Source organism: Carex rostrata, chromosome 12 (assembly GCF_964058835.1).
Source record: "Carex rostrata chromosome 12, lpCarRost1.2, whole genome shotgun sequence".
Taxonomy (NCBI): Eukaryota; Viridiplantae; Streptophyta; class Magnoliopsida; order Poales; family Cyperaceae; genus Carex; species Carex rostrata.
Window position 1 is genome coordinate 4,833,072 of NC_135929.1, and position 25,786 is coordinate 4,858,857.

General features: G+C 36.5%; 2 protein-coding genes and 1 non-coding gene across 12 annotated transcripts; 2 read left to right on the forward strand and 1 right to left on the reverse strand.

Annotated features, from left to right (window-relative positions):
* Positions 1–830: 830 nt before the first annotated feature.
* On the reverse strand, positions 831–903 carry TRNAK-CUU (transfer RNA lysine (anticodon CUU)). The gene has a single exon. It is a non-coding gene; the product is annotated as a tRNA-Lys (tRNA).
* An 88-nt stretch (positions 904–991) lies between these two features.
* LOC144563697 (golgin Putative 1) lies at positions 992–8,194 on the forward strand. Its single transcript, XM_078313182.1, has 21 exons — positions 992–1,188; positions 1,529–1,609; positions 1,760–1,815; positions 2,022–2,528; positions 2,833–2,895; positions 3,616–3,693; positions 4,142–4,345; positions 4,699–4,755; positions 4,865–4,939; positions 5,016–5,087; positions 5,592–5,654; positions 5,745–5,843; positions 5,927–6,004; positions 6,114–6,182; positions 6,303–6,350; positions 6,439–6,534; positions 6,838–6,914; positions 7,018–7,063; positions 7,157–7,255; positions 7,758–7,802; positions 7,878–8,194. The coding sequence occupies exons 1-21, from the start codon at positions 1,161–1,163 to the stop codon at positions 7,926–7,928; spliced, it is 1,992 nt and encodes a 663-aa protein (XP_078169308.1). The 5' UTR covers positions 992–1,160; the 3' UTR covers positions 7,929–8,194.
* Positions 8,195–19,314: 11,120 nt separating this feature from the next.
* Positions 19,315–25,456, forward strand: LOC144563698 (casein kinase 1-like protein HD16). 10 transcript variants are annotated; one of them, XM_078313186.1, is made up of 18 exons: positions 19,315–19,940; positions 20,410–20,535; positions 20,939–21,012; positions 21,118–21,187; positions 21,277–21,332; positions 21,417–21,488; positions 21,595–21,689; positions 21,991–22,057; positions 22,156–22,285; positions 22,387–22,605; positions 22,701–22,840; positions 23,408–23,582; positions 23,669–23,759; positions 23,852–24,009; positions 24,112–24,300; positions 24,684–24,744; positions 25,062–25,102; positions 25,211–25,456. In XM_078313186.1, the coding sequence occupies exons 1-16, from the start codon at positions 19,596–19,598 to the stop codon at positions 24,741–24,743; spliced, it is 2,067 nt and encodes a 688-aa protein (XP_078169312.1). In that variant the 5' UTR covers positions 19,315–19,595; the 3' UTR covers position 24,744; positions 25,062–25,102; positions 25,211–25,456. The 10 variants fall into 10 exon arrangements, with proteins under 10 accessions (XP_078169312.1, XP_078169313.1, XP_078169314.1 ...); XM_078313187.1 differs by having other exon boundaries at positions 25,382–25,456; XM_078313188.1 differs by having other exon boundaries at positions 25,386–25,456.
* Positions 25,457–25,786: the final 330 nt, after the last annotated feature.

Here is a 25,786-nt window from a genome sequence, read left to right on the forward strand (position 1 = left end):
CAAAAAGGAATCTAATTATGATGAAGAGTGTTAACTTTAGTTCGATATACCTAATTCATTATTAAGTATGAAAAAAAAATAACACAAGCCGCGAGATACTATGAGGATGTTGACAGCTAATAATGATGTTTGAAACAACAGTAACCCTAAAAAAAATGATGTGCGAAGCAACACACCTATGGATAGACTGAGGTTTTATAGGCACATTTAGTCTCTTTTTTTTCCCAGAGATACAAGTAATATTTTTCTTAGAAGTTCATATTTGTAATATTATGACAAGATGATAATGGAGATTGTTGATTAAAAAATGTTAAATCATAAAAATATTTAACATCTTTTTTAAAATTAAAATTTATTATCATAATTATGATTTAACATCTTGTTATACAATGTTTTTCTTTCTTTTTTTTCCCAGAGATACAAATAATATTTTTCTTAGAAGTTCATATTTGTAATATTATGACAAGATCATAAAATATATTTCTTAAAATTATGACAAGATGTTAAAAATTATTAAAAAAATATATTTCTTAAAATTAAAATTAAGAAATTATTGATTGTATAAAGTATTGATTGAATATATTTCTTAAAATTATTGATTGAATCATTTCTTAATTTTTTTTTTTTAAATATTCATTTATGAAACTATATATTTTTCTATAAAGTCAAAATAAAACATACAAAAAAAATATTATAAATATTAATCATAAAAATAATACAAACTTATGAATATTTTTTTAAAAATAAAATAAAACATACAAAATAAAAATATCATAAATATTAATCATAAAAATAATACAAACTTCTTTTCCTACAAAACTAAAAATGAACGCCCACCGTGGGGCTCGAACCCACGACCACAAGGTTAAGAGCCTTGCGCTCTACCAACTGAGCTAGACGGGCTTTCGATTTTATAAGATAATTATATGAATTACAACTAAAATCTTCCAGTAAGCAAGGGCTATTGATTTCCTAGGAACCATACCAGACTACCAGTGACAGGACCCCGCCACCGACCAGCAACCAACTGATCCTTTCCCTTCTCTGATCTCTCAGTTCTTCCTTCTCCGATCTCCATTCCTCTCTCTCTCTTTTTCCTTCTCTACAAAGCTTCCTCTTACTGCCTCCTCCAAATCTCCGATCCGCTACGTTCTTCCACTATGGCCTCCTGGCTTAAAGCCGCCGAAGGTACCTTCACTCTCGCTCTCCTCTCTTTGGGCTTAGTTGATCTATTTGGATATCAGTAGGTAGTTAATATGGGGAGTAAGAGATCTGGGTGTAACAATGGCCAGATCAGTACCAAGCATCTGTAACTTTTGATCCAGTGTTGGAGATTTTTTTGTGTATTTGTTTGTAAATATCAAGCTTAAGTGTGCTACTTTTTTGCTACCTTATTTAATACATTAGGAAAGAATCAAATACGCTAGGTATGGATGATTTCTTATTACAATGGAACTGAAAGCTGGTACATAATGTCAGGGTATAATCTGAATCTAGTGCTGATATCTTTTTGAAATAACTTAAACAGACTTGTTCGAGGTGGTTGACAGGAGAGCAAAAGTTGTTGTTAATGAGTTGTCCAATGAGCAGACTGATTCACAATCTTCTGGTAATTTTTCCAATTTTAAATAAAATTCTTTCATTAAGACAAAACCACAATTTTAGTTTCCTTCAAAAAAGCAAAATAGCATCTTGCAGCTATTTTGTATCGAAATGTCTATTTTCTTTCACTTCTGTTTATCTTTATCTTGTTGTTTAGGTACAACGTTAATTGCTCAAGAAGGCCAAACCAGAAAAACAAGATCAAAGGAAAAGGTCATTATTTAGCTAGAAATATGAGTGTTTTTTCTATTTACTTCCATCACTGAAAATTATCACAAAAACTTTTTATTGTCTAATTTGACTTGATGTGTGTGTATATATTGGTGTTAGTTTCCCTTTTTCAAGTACATATGAACAATAACTGCATTTCATGTCTAATTAGCAAATATAACAATGCTTTTGCAAATATTCATACTCAGTTGAAGATCTCCAGTAATGAGTCATCGAGACCTGTGGCAGATCGTAAAATTAAGAGGATTGAAAGAATTAGACCTTCCCCATCTGACCAATCCCTAACCAAAGATGCTACCTCGACCAATGATTCTGTACTTATAACTGATCTTAAAGATACAGAAACTGTCGATTCTGGAAATATAGCTGCTCTAACTCCACTTACCGACATCCCCATTTCAAGTGAGAATACCATAAGTTTGACTGAGGGCCCGAAGGATGGAGCTTCTAAGGCTGATGTTGCGACTGAGATTGCTGCAGCAAGTCAGGTTGCAGAGGTTGATAAACAAGCTGCTTCGGCGGTTAGTCAAGAGATAAAGGAACCTGAAATTGTTGAAGTTAAATCAGGTGTTGATTCTAAGGAGATAGAGAGAGAAAATTTGTCAGAGAAGGGGAGAGATGCTCCTAAATTGTCTGATCAGCAAGAGAATAAATCTGAGTCTACTCTCATGAAAGTTCAGGACCAGCTTGAGGAGGTGAGTTGTTTTTTTGCCTTTTTGGTGTAATTTAGGCTCAATCCGATACAAGTATGTAGCAGGTAGAACTTCAATCTAGATAATTTGATTTCTACCCAAGGATCAATTGAGACTACTAATATGAAAACTTACTTTCGACCAATTTATACATAACGTACTGTGAGGATCTACTTAATCTATTGGATCTCAAACCCTTTTTTTGGTCACAATCTTTGGCTCTCTCTTGTGAGGGATAGCTGTGTTTTGTTATTTTCTATTTAACCTTCATTTTGTTCATTAGCGTCTTTTGAAATTTGTTTTGTAGGCTCAGGGATTGCTCAAGACTGCCGTCAAAACAGGTCAATCAAAGGAGGCCAGATTAGCTCGGGTAAGGGAAATCCGAAATATTATACTTCAATTCTTTATTATCTCATCTATAGGATGTGGCTCAGACTTGCTGAAAGAATATTTGTGCAAGCTGTTCTAAAGAAACTGTACTTGCACGTTTCTAGTTAATAATCATCAGTTTGATTTTTTCGAAACTAATTTCCAATTGTCAGAACTAAGCTTCCATGAAGCAAAAACTGACCAAACATCCCCCAACTTTCAGTATTAGCTTGACCAGATGTTTTAAAAACAAATGAATTTACTTGGCTATATTTAGTTCAACTGTTTAAGTTATACTCAGGGAAGAAAGTTAGTAGAATTATTGTTAAAATTAAGAAAATATGTAATGTTACACTACCTACATAAGATAACAATTTGGTGTGAACTGCTAATGTATTAAAAGTCATTGGATTTTAGTTGCTAAGTGATATTTTTCCAGTGCTGTTTGCAAATAAAATATATTATAGGCAAAGCCATCAACATACCTCCTAGGGCTGGGCAAGTTGTACTAAAGTGTTGTCATCTCATGCAGCAAAACATTGTATTGAACAAATTGTATAATTTATTGAAATGTTGAGTAACATACAAAAGGTATCTTCGTGGAGAATTATATGGCAATTTTTTTTTGGGCATAATAGAATTAATCAAACTTCTGTAAAGATGCATGATTGAAATGTAGATTAGTTATGTTTATTCATCTTAAGTTCATGTAACATGAAAGGTTTGTGCTGGTCTCTCATCTCGCCTCCAAGAATACAAATCTGAGAATGCACAACTTGAAGAGCTTCTTGTTCAAGAGGTATGCATATATTACTTAGTGGTTCTTAAAGTTACTGAAGTAGCTCCTGTTGTGGTCCTCAATTCTCCGAGGCATAAAAATAAATCCGTACAGCTTCCAAGTTAGATCCCTTTTGGTCCCATTTTAAATCCCGTTTGAAATAATAAAGAAATGCCATCTGCCGTGTTTGTAGGTAGCCTTAGTATGAAGTTGCAAATTTATAGTGATGTAGCAGACAACGATAAGTGTCCTACATGAGATCTTTTATCATACTTTTTGTTAAACCTAGAATCTACCAAGTCTTCGTGTATTATTTTCATACTCTCAACGGAATCTAACTGGAACAACAAATCAATACATCTGACTTGCTTGAAGGACCTCATATGTCATTTGCTCTAAACAAACTACCTAGTACAAGTATTCTTTTTACACTGTTATTTTCTTTTGCTTTGTTGTGTAACTGGAACAGAGAGAGAGGTGTGCTTCCTATGAGTCACACATAAAGCAGCTTGAACAAGACCTATCTGTGTACAAGTTGGAGGCCTCAAGGTCAGAATCAAATATGGCTGATGCATTGTCAGCTAAGAATGCAGAAATTGAGGCACTTCATAGTTCTATAGAGTCCTTGAAGAAACAAGTTGCTGCCTCTGAAGTAAAACTCTCATCATTACAGGTATCCATCTGTTATCCTGTACTGTAGCGGACATGCCTTGACTATTTTTTTTATTGGATTATCCACTCCTGAACCAAATGAATGTACTGCAACTACAGGTACAGTACAGCAAGAGCTGATTACTACCATGTTTCCTCTTTACCTATTTTGTTGGTTTGTGTTTTTTAGAGGCTTTACTTGAGATATGTTTGGTTTGTGCTTTTCACATGTTTGCTTTCTTCCAGAAAGTGCCGGAAATGTGTTAGAGTTCTTATTCTCTACATCTTTGCTGAATGACACATATCAGAAATGCCAACTTAAACAAACTGAAAATATAAACTTGTTCTGCCCCTTTTTGTTTCTTTTTGAAACAGGAAGACATGGAGAACAACAAATATAGCCGTGAACTTACTGAAACTCGGGTTATTCAGGTAACACTTATCAGACTTCTTCCCCAAAAAGGACAAAAAAATAAATTAAGGAAGCTGCTGGTGTGTGCGAATGTCAGATTTTAATATTGTTCCTTTTCTGTTATTTAAGGCTCTACGTGAAGAACTGTCTTTAGCTGAACGCAGAGCCGAGGAGGAGCGGATTGCTCATAATGCTACGAAAATGGCAAGTTTTGAATTTATATTTTTCCAAAAATACTTTTTTCTTATTTCCTTTTGTTCCTTACCACGTAATGATATAGGCGGCAGTGGAGAGAGAGGTAGAGTTAGAGCATCGTGCTGTTGAGGCATCAAATGCTCTTGCTAGGATTCAGGTATGTTAACAAGATGCTGATAAGCTAATATATGATAAATATGCATTTGGTTGTTGTGCCTACTGATGTGCACGGCTTTGATTTCCGAATTATGATCTACAATAGAACCGGGATTGTATTGAGTGTGTAAAATTTTATCTAGGAGGGATTAGTCAGAGAATGCTTTGCATTCTAGCTGGTGGGTACTAATATTTGACATTACTGGTACCATAATGCATGTATTGCTAATAGTATACCAACTTCAAGATTGTGGCAGTGTTGTGTTTGACTGGGATCATTTGTGCCTTGAATTAAACAATCAAGAAGCATTGAAGCAGAAATGACCAAAAATAAGATCTGCTGAAATCAGGATTAAACAGGCAACATAGTACCAATTGGTCCGGTATAAGTACGGACCTAACTTGAATGTACTGAAAAAAATATATTCTTTAAACAATTTTTTTTTAATTCTTTTATTTGAAATTTCCATATTCCTTTAAATCTGATAATTGCAAGCTATGCTAGAGAGCCTCTGAGGAGAGCACGTCTAGGGCAGCTGAACTCGAGCACAAAGTAGCTTTGCTTGAGGTATAGTGCACATCTTCCCTCTCCACAACCCTATATTCACCTTTCTCTTTGTTAGTTTAGTACCATATCAATAGTTTGTGTTATTGGTAGGTCGAGTGTGGCTCACTACAGCAGGAGCTACAAGAAATGGAGGCGAAAAACCGCAGAGCACAGAAGAAACCCTCTGAAGATGCTAATCAACTTCTTCAGGTTACAAGTGTATCAGTGTATTTTTTTTTTTATTTGAACCTTTGGTATGATATGTTGTCAAGGTAATTTTTTTTAAAATAAAGATGCAAGCCTGGCAAGAAGAGGTTGAGCGTGCACGTCAAAGCCAAAGAGAAGCAGAAAATAAAATCTCCTCTTTGGAGGTACCTGTTACTATTTTCAAATATGCGGTGATATCAAAAATTAAAATTGGGTATGTTTGTGCCTGACAGCATGGTAAATTTATTCTCTCCTTATTTCTGAAATTGGCAGGCTGAGTTGCAAAAGATGCGTGTAGAAATGGCTGGGATGAAAAGAGATGCTGAGCATTACTCAAGACAAGTAACCTTTTTGAGAAAATTGTTTAATATTTAGGAAGTTTCTCTGATCCTCATGTACTTACCCTCCTTACTATTAGAAATATACTTGCTGACTTTTTCCCCTTTGATATGTGTTATGTAGGAACATATAGAACTGGAGAAAAGATACCGCGAACTAACTGACTTACTGGTATGTTACATCTTACATATTGGAGTTCTTAATAAAGAAGCAATATGTTCATAAACTTATTCTGAACCTGTGTTATATATTATTCAAGTACCATAAGCAAACACAACTAGAAAGCATGGCCAGTGAAAAAGCTGCACTTGAATTCCAACTGGAGAAAGAACTGAGACGCCTCCAAGAAGCACAGGCTAGAGTTCTTTTTATTAAGCTTTTACATTATGCTTTTTGAGTAAATTTTGTGCTAAAAGTAGTTTGTATATATTGGTCAGTAACATTCCATAATAGCCTTTCTAGTTTAAAACTTTTCTTTTTGATACCGCATTTGGTCCTGTCCTGTCAATTTTTAGTCAAATAATCTTTTCTGACATTAACTGGGTCATTTAGTTGAAAGATATGCAGATATCTGACTAATTTCACGTTAGCAATGACTGTTCTTTTTTTATTAATGAAAATATACTTTTGTGGTTTGATAACATAATTTTTAGTACAGGTAGAAGCAGAGAGGAGTAGAGCTGTACGTAGGACACACTCGTCATGGGAAGAAGATGCTGATATAAAATCTTTTGAGTATGCTTTGTCCTTCGCTTATGTTGCAGCTTTTTACTCTTTTCTTTAGTTGTGAAGAATGGCTGAACTATCATCTTTTAAAAAAAAAATAATTCCATTACAGGCCTCTACCCCTGCATCACAGGCACATGGAAGCTGCAAGTAAGCAGGTCTTTTCTACCCCCACCTCACAAAAAATAATATTAAATTAACACCCACAAGTATATAATCCGTGTTAAAGTTTCTTATAATATCTCTTGTAGTTGCATAAAGCGGCAAAGATTTTAGATTCCGGAGCTGTTCGAGCAACTAGATTTCTATGGCGCTATCCGGTTGCTCGAGTTATACTACTATTCTATCTGGCAAGAACTTTTTTAGAAGTTCATTTGCTCATAATATGTACTTCTTTTTCTTGGGGCAGGCTGGTGGGGGATCATTCAGTTTGTTTTTACTCGTGCAATATCTCAAAATTTAATGTGCATGGCATGCTCCTATAAATACGAAGTATTCGCCATACCCCTTTGCTTGTAGATTTTCTTCATAAATGTAACAAATAATTATTTAAAAGAAAGTAGCAACCAGCTTCCTTGTAATAACAGAAGTTTACAAACAATTTGGCTAATTATTCACCTTGCTTATTGCACCGCTCTGCGCAAGTCAAGAGTAAGAAGAGTATTATTTGGTATTTTGATAAAACTATTAAGTTATTAGGAGGAGCTTAGCTGATATTTCTGGGCTTGGATAATTTTATGAGATATTTCTTATTTTGTACAGGTACCTGTATTTTAAGTTCTGGGGACCCATGGGAAACATTGTCAAATTTATTGGGTTTATTTTCTAAAATTGGTTAAATTATCTGTGCAGGTGTTTGTGCACTTATTTTTGATGTACTTGATGCATCGTCTCCAGGTATGTGTAATTTTAAAAATTCATGTTCCATGATCAGTTGACTTTTATATTCACTTGTATTTTTTATTCCATCAGGAGCAAGAAGTAGCTGCATCTCTTGCACTTGGTAACAGTAGCTTGCCATAGAAATCTACATAAAAAGGACATTGATTATAGTTGTTTTCCTGCCTTTCTTTCTTACTGTAAATTGATTCGTTCTTTGCTAAAACAACAGCAACTATAGATCAATATTAGGAATCTATATCAGTTCACAGCTCTCGATTTCTGACGGAAACAAATGTGAGATTGTCTTTTCAATCATATGACTATATTCTTATGTTGTTATTTTATAGTCTATAACATTTTTGTTGATACGAAGTTTGCGTAGAAGATTCAATACCTTCATTACTTCATTATAATGTTGATCTGTCAAGTTCGCAAATGATTCATTTATTTAAAATAATTCCATCTCGCAAATGATTATTTGATCATTTAGTGCCTTTTTTCATTTATTTTAAAATAATTCCATCTTATCAAATTCATTAGCCAACTATCTGATAGCTGTTTTTTGTATATCTCAATTTTTTACTACGAGTAAGTAGTAACTTTCTTCAAAGGACTGCCATTTAATGCTTCTTAAGTGCAATTGTAAGATTTTGAGTTTGTTACTATAATGTTTTTAATAAAGTGTTTTCATTTGTCAATCGATTTCTAAACAGAATTGAGCATATTTCAAAATGCAAGAGAATAGTTGAATCATGTGGATCCGCTCAAGTGGAACAGAAATTTATTTAATATACCTTCTAATAATAACTAACTGCCACTGTCCAAACTTAAATAACTCTTAATATATAAAATAAAATAAAACGAATCAGACATCCAGCTTAAACTGTTCTACCGCACAAAGATAAACAACAGTACTAGAGTGTGACCGATGCTAATGTGGAAAAGTCTGGCAGAATCTACTAAAATAACTTTCTTTTAACAGAAAATTAGTAAATACGTGAAGGCACAAAATAAATACCTACTTGGGAGCATGACTTGCTGAACAATCTCTTGCCCTAGAACTCGCAATAAAATTGATGTGGATGAGAGATCAGTAAAATCCCTACCCCATGCACCAATTTGTAAAATCCGATTAATGAAACCAAATACGGACTTGAGATAGATTGGTTAAGAGAAAAGTTCTAAAACTGTAGTTATCCGAAAGTTGAGAGTTCGAACCCGTCATGAGACTTGACACTGCGAAACTTTTCAGAAAGAAAAAAGAAATCAAATACGGTCCATAACATGAACAATAACAATTAACAATGGTGAAGCCGGGCATGCAACGTCTGAATAAAACATTATTCAGCACCATACAGTTCATATTTGATATCAAGTCTGGCTTAATGGACTAAGTTTATCATGTATTTCTATTAAAATATGAAATTATAAAATTGAAAAACAATCTTCTTATGATATATAATTTCTCTTATATTACAATTCATACAAGAATATAAGATGTAACAGTATGGCTCGAACAATACATATGATTTACAAAGAACATATCTCTGTACAAACACAAAAAAGGCTCCTAGCACCTGCTCTGGATACCAGTATATATCAAATTAAACCCTTTTCTCTAATCCATGGAACAACCAGCTTCTCTATAGTACACTTACAGCAGGTACCAGTATAAATCAAAACTCCATTCATTAAACGTAGTATACAGTCATAAATCATTAATTATCCACAACAAATTGCATGATTTACCATCTACTAAATTCAATTAATTGTCCACAACAAATCTTTATTACTAGTTTTTTAGCAATCCTAACCATCTCTTACAAAACTGATCAATAAATGTGAATTGCCTAAAAATATTTTTTGAAAAATGATGAAAGAACGGCATCAAAATCATCGTCCAAAGAATGGACATCTGACCCCTCCGGAACAGGTGCCACGTCAACAGAGGCCCTACAACTTGTGCCACATCGCTCTGAAGAAGATGCCACCAAGGCAGAGAAGATTCCTCCTGATTCATTGGATGCGTCTGACATATTACAGGGCATCTTCTCCGGATCCACGATGTGCTGCTCTGGCAAAGAAGCCTCATGATGTGCTACATCCAAATCCAAGACGGGTTCAAACATATTCAAATAATCCATCAGCTTATATTTGTCTAGTATAGGCGTCAGGGTCTCTCCATCATCTGGCAAGCAATCTTCTCCACCACATGCACATGCATATGTTGCTCCGGCATGGAGACTCTGGGTCTGGATGATTCCTCCTCCTCCTGATGCGACGTTGGGTGCATCAAACAAAGCGGGCATAGAAATAGAAGGCAGCACGAATGGATCAAACGATCCGGGCATAGTCTCATAATCCCACAACATGCCCTCTTCGTGTATAGGCATCATGATCAGGTGCTCTCCATCCTCGAGAATAGGTGGTTGCACCATACTTGATTCTAGGGCCACTGAGAAGGGCGTAATTGTAAGCTGGCTATCTATTCTCTCCAGAGCCTCTTTCAACTGCATCTGCAACATTGCCTCGAGATGCAAGTTTTCCTGATCCTGATTCTGCACCTGCTCCTGTATCTCGGCAACCTCCCGTACAAGTTTCTTCTTCTTTTGCTTTCCCTCTGGCATGCTGTTGGCCATGGAGAGCATTTGTTCTGCTTCCTCTTGTGACGGCCATACTACAGGTGATGAATCGTCTGGTCCGTCAGAAACAACAAGGCACACCGGCTTACCACATAATTTTGTGAGTTCGCTCGCCTTTTTCAAAATGGACGACCTTCTCTTCTTCAAAGTCGTACAACGAATTGATCGGCTACCGATCAACTTCATTGTCACTTTCTTTCTTCCCATCTCTGTACTTCTCTACTATTCTTGCTTTCCTTCTTCTCTTTCTCTCTTTCGTGGTTGCAAGAAAATGAAGGAGCGGAGAGGGGGGTTGGCTACTTGGCTACCTGTATATATACACACACGCGGAACCCTTTTTTTAGCATCCTTCTATAATAGATCATATATTCTATTTTATTGTAATTGCATATCAGTTTCATAAGAAACATACATATTATTTTTTTGTGGTTGCAAGAAAATGAAAAACCCTAGCTAGCTAGTTGACCGTTGTAATTTAAAAAGGAGCGGAGAGGGGTTGACTACCTGCATGTACATGTGTGTATACACACACGCGGAACTCTTTTTTTAGCATCCTTCTATATATAATAGACCATATATTCTATTTTATTGTAATTGCATATCAGTTTTATAAAAAAACATATATATTATTTTTACGAATTAATTATCGGCGCTGGAGCATCCTTCAAACCAAATAATCATTTTCTTGTTAAAACTATTAAAAATAATCAAGTTCTCCGTATATATTTTTGTGCTGTATCGAGATGTGTCTCCGTATATAGGAAATTTGAACATCACACAACAGGGGTGCAAACGGATCGGATATTATCCGACCGTATCGAAAAATACGAAGAATATTCGTACGAATAAATACATATATAGGATACGAAGATATATACCATGAGAGTGGCTAAGCTCAAATCGTTTGTTCCTGGGCTCAGGAACAAACGATTGGGTTCTCCAATTTCCGAAGTTCAAACGGCCGATCCAAACTGTTAGATGTTTAATCTATATTAAAATGTGCTTGGAGACAAAATTTTATATTTTTTGGAATTTTTTTACTATTTATTAAGAGGGTTTGAAAGTCGCTGTTTTTTTATGGTGCAGAATTTTAATAAAAACAGCAACTTTCAAACCCTCTTAATAAATAGTAAAAAAATTCCAAAAAATATGAAATTTTTTCTCCAAGCACATTTTAATATAGATTAAACATCTAACGGTTTGGATCGGCCGTTTGAACTTCGGAAATTGGAGAACCCAATCGTTTGTTCTTGAGCCCAGGAACAAACGATTTGAGCTTAGCCATTCTCTATATACCATATAGTTTAATATATATTACAAAAATATTTATGTGTATATATATATTTATGGATATCCTATATCCAATCCGTATCTGTCTAATTTCTGATCCGTGTCCGTATCCGAAAAATAAAAACAAATACAGATATGGTTTTACCACTATCAGATCTGTCATCTGTATCCGATCCGTTCACTACAGCAAAACGGAGCTTCAGCGACCGGTATCAGCGACCAGTAGTGACGCCGGTCGCTGATGTTCAATTTTTCATCAAATATAAAAATTTCCACTCAAATTTCGGCGACAACTGTATCAGCGACCGGTATCAGCGACCGGCGCCAGTACCGGTCTCTGAAAGTTTTTTTTTTTTTTTTTTTTTTTTTTTTTTTTTCGCTGAAATTTTGGGAGTAAATCGCGTGGGCGCCAGAACCTTCTCCTCCGCGCGCCAGAACCCAATCGAAACCCTTCAAATTTTGATCGAAACCCCAAACCCTTTTTCAAAATTGATCGCCTCTCTCTCGCCTCAGACCAATGGCCCTCAGCATCTCTCTCTCGCCTCTCTCGACGCACCATCTTTCTCTTGCTCTCTCGCCGGACTAGCCAAGACCGAGCCGTTTTCGCATGCGGGTTCACTTCCGACTTGACCAGGTAACTCTTCTCTTCTTCTCTTCCCTCTGATCTAGAACTTGGCAAATCTCATCAATTGTAGTCATGGAAGAAGGAGACAGTCAAGATTCTCAATGCATTGATACAGGTAACTCTGATTCTGGTAAAATAAATAGGACAGATAGATAGAGGATTTAATTTCATGCAGTTTAGGCTTTAATTTTGATCAATTTGGATTTTTTTGCTATTTTTAATGAATTTTTGAAGTTCAGCCTTTGAAATGGGAAAAAACAGCAAAAATGACAGCACTGTTCCCAGTTTACCCCTGTGTTTAGGCTACTGTTTGGTATAGTTAGGGAGCCCCAAAATTTATGAAAAATTACCAGCATATATAACACCATGTCTTGAGAATTTTCATATAAAGAACATTAAATTTGGCTTAGTAAAACTCTTGGAATGAATTTCTAAAGTTGGCTACGATCTTTTCTTGACCTCCTGTGACAGATCAGCCAGTGCAGGCTGATCAAAAGTCTAAATCCAAAATCCACTTACACAGTTAGATAGAGGACAGAAAAACAAGTGGTTTAGAGCCAAAGTTTTCTCCATTTGGATTTTTCTGCTATTTTCTAACCATTTTCAAAGTTAAGACTTTTCAAAAATATGAAAACAACATATTATACAGAATTTAGCATGATGTAACAGATATAATTGCATCTTTTTTCAGACAGACCACCTACAGCTTGTCAACAAGAACCTTCATGACCAGGTTATCAATTAATTCTAGGTCACAAGAAGATTTTAGTGTTTGTGGATTAGCTCATGTAATTAGTATTGTCAAAATGTGATATTATGTTTGATTTAGCATGATGTAATATACTCTTGCTTTGATCGATTTTGTTTGATTTGAATGTTGTTTATATTTTGTATGTTTAGATGTTGTTATTTATGTTTGATCGATGTGAATGTTTGGTATGTGTGGTACCAATTAAATGGGGGAAAGTGAATAACAAAAAAAAAACCCAAAAAAATTGACAGAAGGTTATCAGCAACCGGTTTTTGACTATCAGCGACCGTTTATTTCGTCGTAGATATGTTTTTCTGACGTCAGCAAAAATTAACAGCGACAGAAAACAATTGGTCGCAGAAAAAGTATCAGCGACCGGCCGACGTCATTCAGCGACCGGTGACGTCAGCAGAAGAGTATCTGCGACAAGGCTTTCAGCGACCGGGGTATCAGCGACCGGAATTGACTTTCTGAGACCGGAATGACTATCAGCGACCGGCGACGTGACTATCAGAGACCGGAAAACCGGTCTCTGAAAGTCTTTGTTGCTGTAGACGTTTGCACCCGCTATAACACGACATACATAAACACGGGTCGCACAAAAACAACGAAAACATAACACATGCATGAGAAATGACACGATCATGCCAAAAATTATGTACAGAATTTGCACCCAACATGATTTGTACTCAGACAGACACATTAACATTCAAATATATTTTTCTTACTGGCCGGTACACGTTGACATCCAAGCGCATTTCTATTTTTCTCACCGGCCGGTACACGTTGACATCCAAGCGCATTTCTATTTATCGGTTCGGCACGCGGATGCAATATAATTAAATAGTGTTTTCTTGCTTATATGGCGCTTTTTTACTTCCACTTTTTACAATTTGGAGCGTCTTTTTCTTATTATTTTCTTTTATGGTTGACAGCAAAGTGCCGGCAACAAATATATTGGTAAGAAAAATTTGTTACAAAGAGAATTTACAAAATGAGTGAAATCCTCCCATATTAGATAGGATTTCCACCAATAAACTAGCCTAGCTGTTATCTAGCCATCTTTCGATCTCTAGTGTTGTATCGGCGATTAAATGCGACACCTCTTTTCTCTTATCCGAAAATAGCCTTCTATTTCGCTCTCTCTATAGTGCACAGGCCCCTGCTACCTAGATTATATTCCAGCGAGCTCTGTGTCTTTGAGACAAAGGCTTATCAGTTTGTATCCAAGCCTCTCCTATATTCAAGTTCCCTCTCAGGATATTGTAGTGTGCCCGTAATCCTTGCCAAAGTTGCTGATGCATATTTGTAATCCCACATTAAGTGATCCCTTGTTTCCATAGACTAATTGGAGCATAAATGACATCCCACCTGAATTGGGCATCCCCTTGAGTGCAGGACCTGCTGTGTTAGGATTTTATTATCCAACATCAGCCAAATTAAGATCTTGACCTTCATTGGAATCCTGATTTTCCATAGTGTACTCTGGGTTGCTGAAATGAGTTCACTGTGATGCATTGTTCTATACACCAATGCACAAGAGAACAGCCCTGAACTTGTCCATTTCCACCTCTTAACCCCTCCTTCCAATTCAGTCGATACCTTGTATAATGGTATTAGTTGGATTAGATCCTTGATGAAAAAGGATGCTCGAGGGGTCGTCAAGGTCATGTGTTATGTCGTTTGGAATCAGTGCAGTTGTCGCACTATTGTTTGCCATAATCCAGCCCTACCACTCTTTATCGCCCAAATTCATTTGACGAACAAGGCATCATTCTGACACCTTTGATCGATTATTCCAAGGCCTTGCACAAAGATGATCTTTATCGACACTCTGATTCAGAACCATTACCACTTCACTTTTCCACAACGATTAGCTAGAGCTATTTTAGAAACCATTTTCTTTAAGCGCACAAACTCTTTCCTAGTTTACCAAACAGTTGATTCCTTTACATATGTTGTTACCCTTCCAGAGGAAAATCCTCCTCATTTGATTGACTTGCTTGATGACTCCGACCGGTATTCGGAATGGTTGCATATAATGTAGAGGCATTGCTGACATTACCTCTTTTATCAAGGTAATTCTTTCTCCATATGACAAGAAGTTAGAGGTCCACCCTTCCATTTTTTGCTGAGCTGCTGATAGCATCGGCTAGAAATCCACCTTCCTTGGTTTTTTGGTTGCCAGTGGCAACCCCAGGTATCTAATTGGCAATTGAGCCGGTAGCGATGAGAAGATGGCTTGGATTACACGTATTAGATTATCTAGAATAGAGATGGGGACAAAATTGTTCTTTTCTCGGTTGATCTTTAGGCCCGTAAGCTCTGTGTACACTTCGAGCACATGGTGAATGATTTTTAGAGTGCTTGGTTGTGCTTCACAAATGATTAGAGTGTCATCCGCATATTGTATGACCTGTAGATGTAGCCCTGCCGGTTGTTGCTGGATCGGCATCGTATTCTGTAGAAAGCTGTTGAGTCAATCTACTACCAATATGAAGAGCATCGGGGATAAAGGATCGCCTTGGCGCAGGCCCTTTTTTTGCGTGAAGCTGTTGGTTTGCGCTCCATTGACCCTTATAGCTGACGAAGTAGTTTGTAGGGTACTTAGAACCGCGGATGTCCACCGCAGGGGAAATCCTCTCTATAAGCAAGTTGATCAGGAAATACTAGTTTACTGTGTCAAAGGCCTTTTCAAAATTAACCTTGTACATGATGGCATGTAGTTTATTCTTTTCACATAAGTTAAGCAACTCTCTTGCCGCGAGAAATGATTCCATCAACGATTTACCTTTCACAAAGGCTGTTTGATTGTGTGAGATTATGTTTGTCAGCCGTTGTTGAAGCCTATTTGCCAAGAATTTGGTAAGTAGTTTTGCAATGGTGTTTATTACACTGATTAGTCTGTAGTATGTAATTCGTACCGGATTAGTCTTCGTCCTTTTCTTATTGTTGGATAAAGAACGTTGACAAGTTCCATTTTCATAGCTGTATATATAATTTGTGCATGAAACCTCACCTCTAGAACTACTGATTGATTTACGAAATCCTCAACTTAGTCTTCATTTCACTTGATGCAGACTAAATTACCATAATTTCATGAATAACATAAAAGCAAACAAATAACTATTCGCACGAGTCAGTATCAAGCCACTAACTATTTATGTGCATTCTTCTGAATAATGTGATTTGAGTTCGATTTGAGAAGTGGCCTTTGGTCTAGACATCTAACGATAAAGAAAGTGTTATTTGTGTCATTGTATGAAAAGTTGCAAGTTTGAAATTCAAAATTATTTTTTTTGTGAATATTAAGTAGTCTGATAATTTGACCTCTAATATTTATTAAAAAGAATGTTATAAGTTTGATATATCATTGAACTGATGATAGAACATCAGAATGAGAGAACCAATAAGAAAGTACAGCAGTTAAATTTTCCGTGCATCTTGATATATATGAACCAAGCTTATTTAGCAGTTTATTTCTTTATTTTTTAAAATTAATAGATTACTCTTTGAGCACATGCATGATGCCCAGCATACAGCTCTAGACTTAATTTGTATTAGATGTATTAATTACTTATTTCTAGATAATAGCACGTAGCGTGTAGCATAGCATGCATGTAATATAGCAGTAGCATTAGCACGTAGTACGTAGCGCGTAGCAGTAATAACGATAAACTATTACAGCTATGGCAGGTCGCAATTGAATTAGCGTACTTTTATCTCATAGCTTAATTTTGTATAGTTCAAATGCTATAGCTAGCTATTTTAGAACACTGATGATGACATACTTTCGAGTTGTCCGTTGCACAAATATTCATCCCCGTCGTGCAAGTGTAAATAGTTAATGTATTAAGAGTATTACAAGCATATGTGCATACCTCGATTAATTTTACAAAAGCAGCCAAATAGTATTGAACATTGCTTTATTGATTTGTAATTCAATTTTACTTTTTGGAAAAAAAATGGTTGCTACATGTTTCACTGTCGAAACAAAAATAATTTATCAAATTTTATAGATTATGTAATTGAAATGTTACAAACAAAAAAAACAAAAATAATATTTAAAAGAAAAAAAAACATACTTCATTAAAGTATTCATACATATACGTTGAAGTATTTATATCTAAAATATCAAATATATTCATTCATACTCGTTGAAATATTCACACCTAAGACATCAAGTATTCATTCATACATCTCTATGTATGTTCAAAATTTAATTTTTATGTCATTTCTTAATACTTAGTACGCACCGGTCTAATTCACTGTTACTGGAGCTTTGTTCTTTGCAAATAAGTCATTGCTGAAGCTTTAGTCTTTACAAATAAATACAAATAAACGATTAATTGTGCACAAAATCCTCAAATCAACTAATTTTTCCATTGCAACAATCAAACTTTCACCATTCAAGACGTTCCTTCGAGGAAAAAAAACAAAATAATTGTATGAAGGATTTCGACAAAAAGAAACTACGATCTATTCTGTTCTCGACAAAAAGAAATTTTGACAAAAAAATTGCAATCCAGTTCTAAGTGTACAAACATTCTATGATCTAATCGGATGCAGTTTTGATATAACACTAAGATCTGTTCTCTATGCATCAAAATTTGAGTAGTTCAATTTAAGAAACAACAAATATAAGCTAGGAGTCAGACGGCTAGCACTGAGAGAACACCTCCGAAAAGTCAACAACTAATGGTGTTTCACTTTGATTTTTCACCATTTGTAAATAATTCATCGTGTCTAGCAAAGTGACCTTCTCCTTCTTAAAAACAGAAGTTTTGAAGTCTAGAGAGAAGAGGCTTCTCGATGAATGGAGCAGATACCGCCTTGCCTGCGAACGCACCAACACCACTGCATCTTCGCCATCGATCGACACAGATCCCGACGTTTTAGGAGCGAAAGGAGGAGCGAGTCGTCGGAGATCCATCGAAAGGAGAAGCGAGACGCGATGCCTGAGATCTCCACTGCTAGAGTTTGCAAGTGCACCATGTCTGAGATCGCTGCTCTAGAGTTCTCATCGGAGTTAAAATTGAGTCTCTGACTAGATGTGTCATTTTCTCTTTTCTCTCTCTTGTTTTGGGCTGAAAGGAGAAATAGATTAGAAGGGGATTTTGGGATTTAGTAGAGACCACATTAATTAGTTAGTTAGAGACTGGATAAGGCGGGGGATGAAACGGGGGAAGATATAATTACCCCTTAAAAAATCGTAAAAAATTCCAAAAAAAATGTAAAATTTAGTCTCCAAGCACGTTTTAATATGGATATCATGTTAAACTGTTTGGACTTTGAAAATGTAAAAATAGCCCGAGTCCAAAATCTTCAGGACTGGTCCTGTTAACAACTTTTTTTTTTTATTAATAAGAATAGGTCCAATGCTACTATTTCCTATTTGTCAATTATAAATACAATATAGAAAGAATAGATCCAAGTATAAACTTACTATTTCATATTCCCTATTTTAGTAAGGCTATACTTGGAATTAGCTGTTATTTTTACAAAATGGAATTAGTAAGGCTATACTTGGAGCAAAAGCTGTTATCCGATAAAAACAGAAATTAGTAAGGCTATATTCTTGGAGCAGAATTTTTTTGTTTTTTTTAGAGAACTTGAAACAGAATAGGTCCAAGGTTACCAGATCTCTTTGTTCCTTTTTTTATTTTTGCCGAAAGTCTATTTGTCGAACACCACATAACGGGCGAATGTGCTGATAAGTGAGCGAGTCCGGATCCCCTAAAGTAACCCAAATTTTGGGTTTTGGATCAGGACTGTTTGATTAGAATCTGTCGCTCCAGATCACTTCGGAATTCGGATTCATTACTTGGGATTGTGCTCCACTTCGGATGGATTATCACGGATTTAAATCGGACGGTCCGAATCTAAAACCCAAAAGTTGGGTTACTTCACTGGATCTCAACTCCCAGATGGGAGCGCATGGAAGCCGTTTTCTTCGAGACTCGTGAATCAACCGTACAGTATTATATCTTTCAGAAATTACTTTGAACTCGCTGCACAGAATTTTATACATTCATACCAATACACTAAAACATGTAACAGTAAAAATGATACTATAAAATGATCGCTCCACGATATAATTTCAAAACGTGATCACATACAATCTGAATATCCTTGTATGATATTATCTCTCTTTTTAAGAGATTATATCCTGGACCTGGTCTAAATTTAAGGGGTCGGCGGGTCCTTTGACGATAATTCGTGGGGAGTACAATTCGGTGACTCAGACTATAAGAACGTCTACTCCACCCGATAACCTCTCTGTTCGCTATCGCTTGTAGCATCCCTCCCTTGCCCGATCAAACCCTAACCCTAATTTTGCTCCAAGTATTGCCTTACTAATTTCATTTGTAGCTCTCTATGCTCTCCAGTCTCCGCAACTAATAACCTCTAATTTCCGATTTAATCGTGTCATTAAAGGAAGAAGGAAGTACACTGAAAAAAAACTAGGGTTTGGTTCCATGGCGAGGTTCCATGGATGAATGATGCCCGATTTGAGGAGCGGAAGTTGTGCGGGACGAACAGTGACAGCTGAGGTTCGAAATACACCGGCGGAGGAGAGGTGTCAGCCGCCGAACTCTAACCCTAACTCGAGGACGGAGGTTGGTACGGCGAGGGTGGGAGAAATAGCGGCTGCGTTGGCGCAACCTGAGCAACCTGAGGCGAGAGAGAATCATATCGGTCTAGAAGAAGGGGAAGGAGACAATAACGAGGTAGGATTAGCGATTGCAGAGAAAAAGATGGATGAATTTGGCAGTGGTGGGAAAAGTGGCGATAATAGACTTGCTGGAGGGGAAGATGAAGGCACCGCTCCGCTTCCAGAAACGGTGAGGTCTTTTTTTTTGGTTATTTTTTCTGTAATTTTTATTTTAATGTCAATTTCATAAAAGGAGTAACAAATAAACAAAAAGTAGTCGCCTCTTCAACTTTTGGCTATGGTTACTAGAAAACAAATTCTGCTGAAAGGCTTCATTGTGCATTCATTTGAACAGAAATTGGAAGGACGTGTAATTTGTGATTTCTTATGTAGCTGACAAGGAAATACAATAAAAAAAATAGTTCCAAGTTTTGGGCTTTCTTCAATTCTTTCTCTATTTCGATTCCAAGCATTTACTTCTTTATGAATTTATCCCAATTTATGATAGCAAACATGCGAGATAAGTGAACCTGGTAGTTTGTAGCTACATGCGTATATATTTTATGTCTCGTATGAAGACCAATAATCAACTTGCTTATTAAGCTTCTGCTTCTGTTGATTTTTTTTTCCTCTTTTGATTTCATTTTATTTTGATACAGGTGCAAGTTGGCAACTCCCCTAAATACAAACTTGAGAGAAGGCTAGGCAAGGGAGGATTTGGCCAAGTCTATGTTGGCCGTCGCTTTACTCCCGCCACATCAAGCTCTGGTGCTGGTGCGTTGGAGGTGTGTAGATAACTTGATGGGTTACTGCGTTTGTTTATTTTGGGCTTTCTAGCATACCGGTGCTAATGTATTTACCACATTACACTCGTGAGGCGATATTGATTTATTTGGGGCTTGCTGAGAAATAGAGCTTTGTAAAATTGCACATGATCTTTAAAGTCAAATATTGATGCCTCTCGACTCAAATTGAATAAAGAAAAAAAAAAAACAAGCCAGTTATTGTGGTATATTGAGGTTTAGTTGCACTTGTACATATTTGGAAAAGTGTGGCTTGCAAAATGGGTGCATGTAAGTACCAGCCAAGATTTTAAACTTAGATAAGATGGTGGGACATTTTTTTTTTTAAAAAAAGGGTGGGGAAGGAATATTTTCTGAACTGATGTTTACATGCATCGTTTATTAGGTTGCATTGAAGTTTGAGCATAGAACAAGTAAAGGATGCAATCACGGGCCGCCTTACGAGTGGCAAGTCTACAAGTAAGTCAAATATAATTATGTATCACATTTACAATTCTAAATATCAGAAATTAAGTGTGATTTTTTTTATCAACTGATGCACTATTCTAAATTTTCACATTCTAGTACTCTTGGAGGCATTCATGGTGTACCAAGAGTCCACTACAAAGGTCGCCAAGGGGAATATTATGTCATGGTCTGGTGACATTTATATTTCTATTTGGTCCATTATCATTTCTTCCTTAATTGCTACTTGCTAATGTTTTCTGAATTGTATTCTTGAAGGTTATGGATATGTTGGGGCCTAGTCTTTGGGATGTTTGGAACAACAATTCTCATGCGTGAGTTTCACACCTTCTATACCTAATCCATGCAGTACTTCTTACGTCTTCATAACTGAAGTGAATTTTTCTTAATATGTGTAGAATGTCGGTGGAAATGGTAGCCTGCATTGCTATTGAAGCTATATCAATACTCGAGAAAATGCATTCCAAGGGGTTAGTAGCCATCACTTGTGATGTGCTTGACATAGAACTTCTTTAATTTTATCCTACTTTCTTGTGTAAGATGATGGTGTGCTTATTTATTGATTTTTGGTTGTAGATATGTACATGGGGATGTGAAGCCTGAGAACTTCTTACTTGGTACTCCCGGTACCGCAGACGAAAAGAAACTATTTCTTGTTGATCTTGGCTTAGGTAATTCATCCTTTTTGAAGATGACAGTTTTTTACTGCTAGCAGCTGGTATCATTAGTAATTGCCCCAAAATATGCAATTAATCCTTAATATAACTCCAATTTTACGGGTAACTGAGCACTGATCATGTTATAAGAGGAAAAATATACTAGGTTAGACTAATATTTATATAATATTGAGATGAAGAAGCACTTACAGTTAAATTCTAGTATTTGGTTTTACAAAACCTGTGCTATTGATATTTCTTCATGTTTCCTTGTCTCTCAAGTTATTAATCAAGTATAACTATGGAATGTTGACAGCGACCAAGTGGAAGGATAGCACCACAGGTCATCATGTCGAATATGACCAGCGGCCAGATGTTTTCAGGTTTATTTACTATTTTTTCCCATTTATTAAATGCTGTATTGCGATAACTAATAATGTAAGTTTGGTTGGTTGATCCTTTTTTTTAATGGCTGTTGCAGAGGGACTGTTAGGTATGCTAGTGTGCATGCTCACCTAGGAAGGATTGGAAGTAGAAGGGATGATCTTGAATCGCTTGCATATACACTTGTGTTCCTTCTCAGAGGCCGGCTACCTTGGCAAGGGTATCAGGTAAACACCCAACCCACATAAAAAATATATTTGACAGATAGGACCTGTTAGAAAACTATACATGCATCTAGTCCTTATGTTTACTGCTTTTTTTAATATAGGGAGAAAACAAGGGGTTTCTTGTTTGCAAAAAGAAGATGGCAACTTCTCCAGAGTCGCTGTGTTGCTTCTGTCCTCTTCCCTTCAAGCAATTTGTGGAGTATGTGGTCAATTTGAAGTTTGATGAAGAGCCTAACTATGCAAAATGCATCTCCCTTTTTGATGGGGTTGTGGGCCCCAATCCTGACATCCGGCCTCTTAACACTGATGGTGCTCAAAAGGTATGTAGTGTTAAAAGTAGACTCTCTCTGTCTGTATGTGTGTGAAAATTATAGTGAGGGAGTGCATCTAATGCTCAGTTTATAACTGTGTAAAGCTGATACAACAGGTGGGGCAGAAGAGAGGGCGGTTGGCTATGGAAGAAGATGACGACCAACCAAAGAAAAAGGTGCGCATGGGAATGCCTGCTACTCAGTGGATCTCTGTTTACAATGCTCGCCGCCCAATGAAACAAAGGTTCTTTTGTTACCTTTCCTTTTATTTACTAGTATCCTTTCTTAAATTATTTTTGCTGTTGTCTCCTTTTATGGTAGAGGATGTTTACCATCTTTAGGGTTGATCACTAGGAAATTCCCTTGCCTCAGAAATTATTTATTTTGTTTGCGTTAGATCTCACTTGTTATCTGGGCATTGCCCCCCCCCCGCCCCCCCCCTATTTTTTTTTTTTTGGGGGGGGGGGTTGAACGCACTGCATGTCATTAGTGTATTGTTGATCTTGGTCTTGATCCTCCAATCGTGGCATCCAAAGAAATCTACCTCATGCATACAGGCTTTTAGACTGCCTGCCCTTTCAAATGGGCTTATTATTTCTGATCGAGCCACACGTTTGTTTCCTATTTTGCTGGTTCATCATTTCATAGAAGTTCATATTTTGGGCCCTTGAGCATGGTTAGTCTCACATACAGTTTCGGTAAAATACTTTTAACCTGGGATAACTCTGTATTATACTTTTATGGCACTAAAGCTGCTATTGTTAAGTAAATGATCCAAATATTTAATTTCTGGGTTTTATTTAAATTTCAGGTATCATTACAACGTGGCAGATGCAAGACTTGATCAACACATTGAAAAAGGCAATGAGGATGGTTTGTTCATCAGCTGCGTTACCTCTTGTTCTAATCTCTGGGCTCTTATCATGGATGCTGGCACTGGCTTTACCTCTCAAGTCTATGAGCTCTCTCCTCATTTCCTTCACAAAGTTAGCTCCTTGTGCATTTCACAATTAAGAAGTTTCAAACATCAATTCCAATTAGCATACTAATGATATTACTTTTTTCTTTTAAGGAGTGGATAATGGATCAATGGGAGAGAAATTACTATATAACTGCACTTGCCGGTGCAAATAATGGCAGCTCTGTGGTAGTTATGTCCAGAGGTGTATACCATTTATCTTCTTATTATCTTTCTTATTCATATTTTTATTATTGGAAGTTGTTAAAAAAAATATGTTTCTCTCTTTGCCGGCAGGTACCCAGTATGCTCAACAATCTTACAAAGTAAGTGACTCATTTCCTTTCAAATGGATAAACAAAAAGTGGAGAGAGGGCTTTTATGTCACTGCTATGGCAACAGCAGGCACAAGATGGGCTGTTGTTATGTCGCGGAATGCGGGATTTTCAGATCAGGCAAGTAAAATGTCATTCTACGGTAATTAATTGTGCAGTCAACTTTGGTTTCACTCTGTTTATAGATACTTGACTAATGAAATTATGCATTATTGCTTTTAGGTTGTGGAGCTGGACTTCCTGTATCCTAGCGAAGGAATTCACAAAAGGTGGGACAATGGTTACCGCATAACTGCGACCGCTGCTACTTGGGACCAGGCAGCTTTTGTTCTGAGTGTGCCCCGAAAGAAGCCTGTAGATGAAACACAAGAAACGCTTCGCACTTCTGCTTTTCCGAGCCAACATGTCAAGGTACTTATTTCTTCAAATCAGGGTAAAACCTAGAGCAACGGAAAAAGAATGATGATATTTTTCCGCCAATGAACTCTGCAAAACTTCCCCTATTAGACCTTCCTTTTGGACAGGATTGAATTTTTAGTTTTGTTCTGCAAATAAGTACTGATATAGTGTATCCTTGTCAAAATTATTTTTTGGCCTTTTAGTTTACTATGCAGCCTTTTTCTGGAACAGCGAATTGCCTTTTTTTAATTAGCTCCCAGGAGAGAGAGGAATCAAGCAGTTTGATAATTGTGAAACAATCTATTTGCATGTGAAATTTGCACATTCATCTTGTGAAACTTGAAATTATTTGCACATTTACTATTTACTAAGTTTTGTTGTTTCTCTTTTTCCAGGAGAAGTGGGGCAAGAACCTTTACCTTGCGTCAGTGTGTTACGGCCGTACCGTCTCATGAGGTTATCTTTGTTTGGGAGAGAGTATACAATGTGACATAAAATCCTAACTGTCTCACTTGACAGCTACAACTAACAGTTGGATATATGGTAGTGTGGTAGGATATGTGAACCATGCATTCAGTTCCATGCTAGGTGGTGGTCCGGTTATTATTATTGTTACCGTTACTATTATTGTATTTGAGTGCTTTAGAATATGAAATTCTCTTCGCTAGTCATTTAGTGCTTCTAATTTAAAAGTTTGGAGCAGCGGTGACCTTGTGTATCAAAAAAGGGTTTGTATCGTCAGGTTTTTCGCTCATATTAGGTTTTCTTTTCAGGAGCTTCGGCCTTGTAAGAGGTAGATCCAACCCTGTGAATGGTTAGTAATCGTATACTTGCGTTTCCACCTTTTTTTCTAACTTGTGTATTAGTGAGCTCAAGTTGTTTTTGTAATCATGGTATGTAAATTTTCCTTTTTGTATGATAGTATCGGAAAGGAAGGCTATTGAAATTCGGCAGATTTTAGTATTTGATCGAAAAAAAGTGTTCTCTGCATTTTGTTTTTAACACTGCCCAATTGTGTACAAGCAGATTTTGAAATATAAAACAGAACTTTTTCTATTAGAAAATGGAACAATAATCAGGCTATACTGCACAGGTAGGCTGTGGTGTACAAAAGTGTTGTAGATGCTGCTGCTAATGGCGAATACAAGAATTTGTTTCCGACTTTCTGTAGCTTCTCCGTGTTGGTCACATGGATTGTAGGATGCCTGGCATGATAGAGCATGAACTTAATAGAATTGCAATTAGTGTCGATTGTAGTGTAGACAGGCTTGCAATTAGTGTCGATTGTAGGGTAGACTGGCTTGCAATTAGTGTCGACTGTAGTGTAGACAGGCTTACGCGTGATTCTCTTGTTCAATAAAAAAAATATACGAGTTGTATATATGGTTTACTGATAAGGTGTTATTAGTATTCTTTGAGTTACCAAAGAGCTAAACGCATGAAACTAAATATTTTGTTAACAATATGGACCACACACTTCCATGCTCTTATTATAGGA

What these genes read in the sequence shown, in the direction of transcription:
- LOC144563697 (XM_078313182.1), top strand. Translation starts at nt 1,161, where the DNA reads ATGGCCTCCTGGCTTAAAGCCGCCGAAG. An exon ending in GACTGATTCACAATCTTCTG is followed by an intron (nt 1,610 to 1,759) that starts GTAATTTTTCCA and finishes CTTGTTGTTTAG; the next exon opens with GTACAACGTTAATTGCTCAA. An exon ending in GCTGATATAAAATCTTTTGA is followed by an intron (nt 6,915 to 7,017) that starts GTATGCTTTGTC and finishes ATTCCATTACAG; the next exon opens with GCCTCTACCCCTGCATCACA.
- LOC144563698 (XM_078313186.1), top strand. Translation starts at nt 19,596, where the DNA reads ATGATGCCCGATTTGAGGAGCGGAAGTTGTGCGGGACGAACAGTGACA. An exon ending in CTCCTCATTTCCTTCACAAA is followed by an intron (nt 23,583 to 23,668) that starts GTTAGCTCCTTG and finishes TTTTCTTTTAAG; the next exon opens with GAGTGGATAATGGATCAATG. An exon ending in TGTGGTAGTTATGTCCAGAG is followed by an intron (nt 23,760 to 23,851) that starts GTGTATACCATT and finishes CTTTGCCGGCAG; the next exon opens with GTACCCAGTATGCTCAACAA.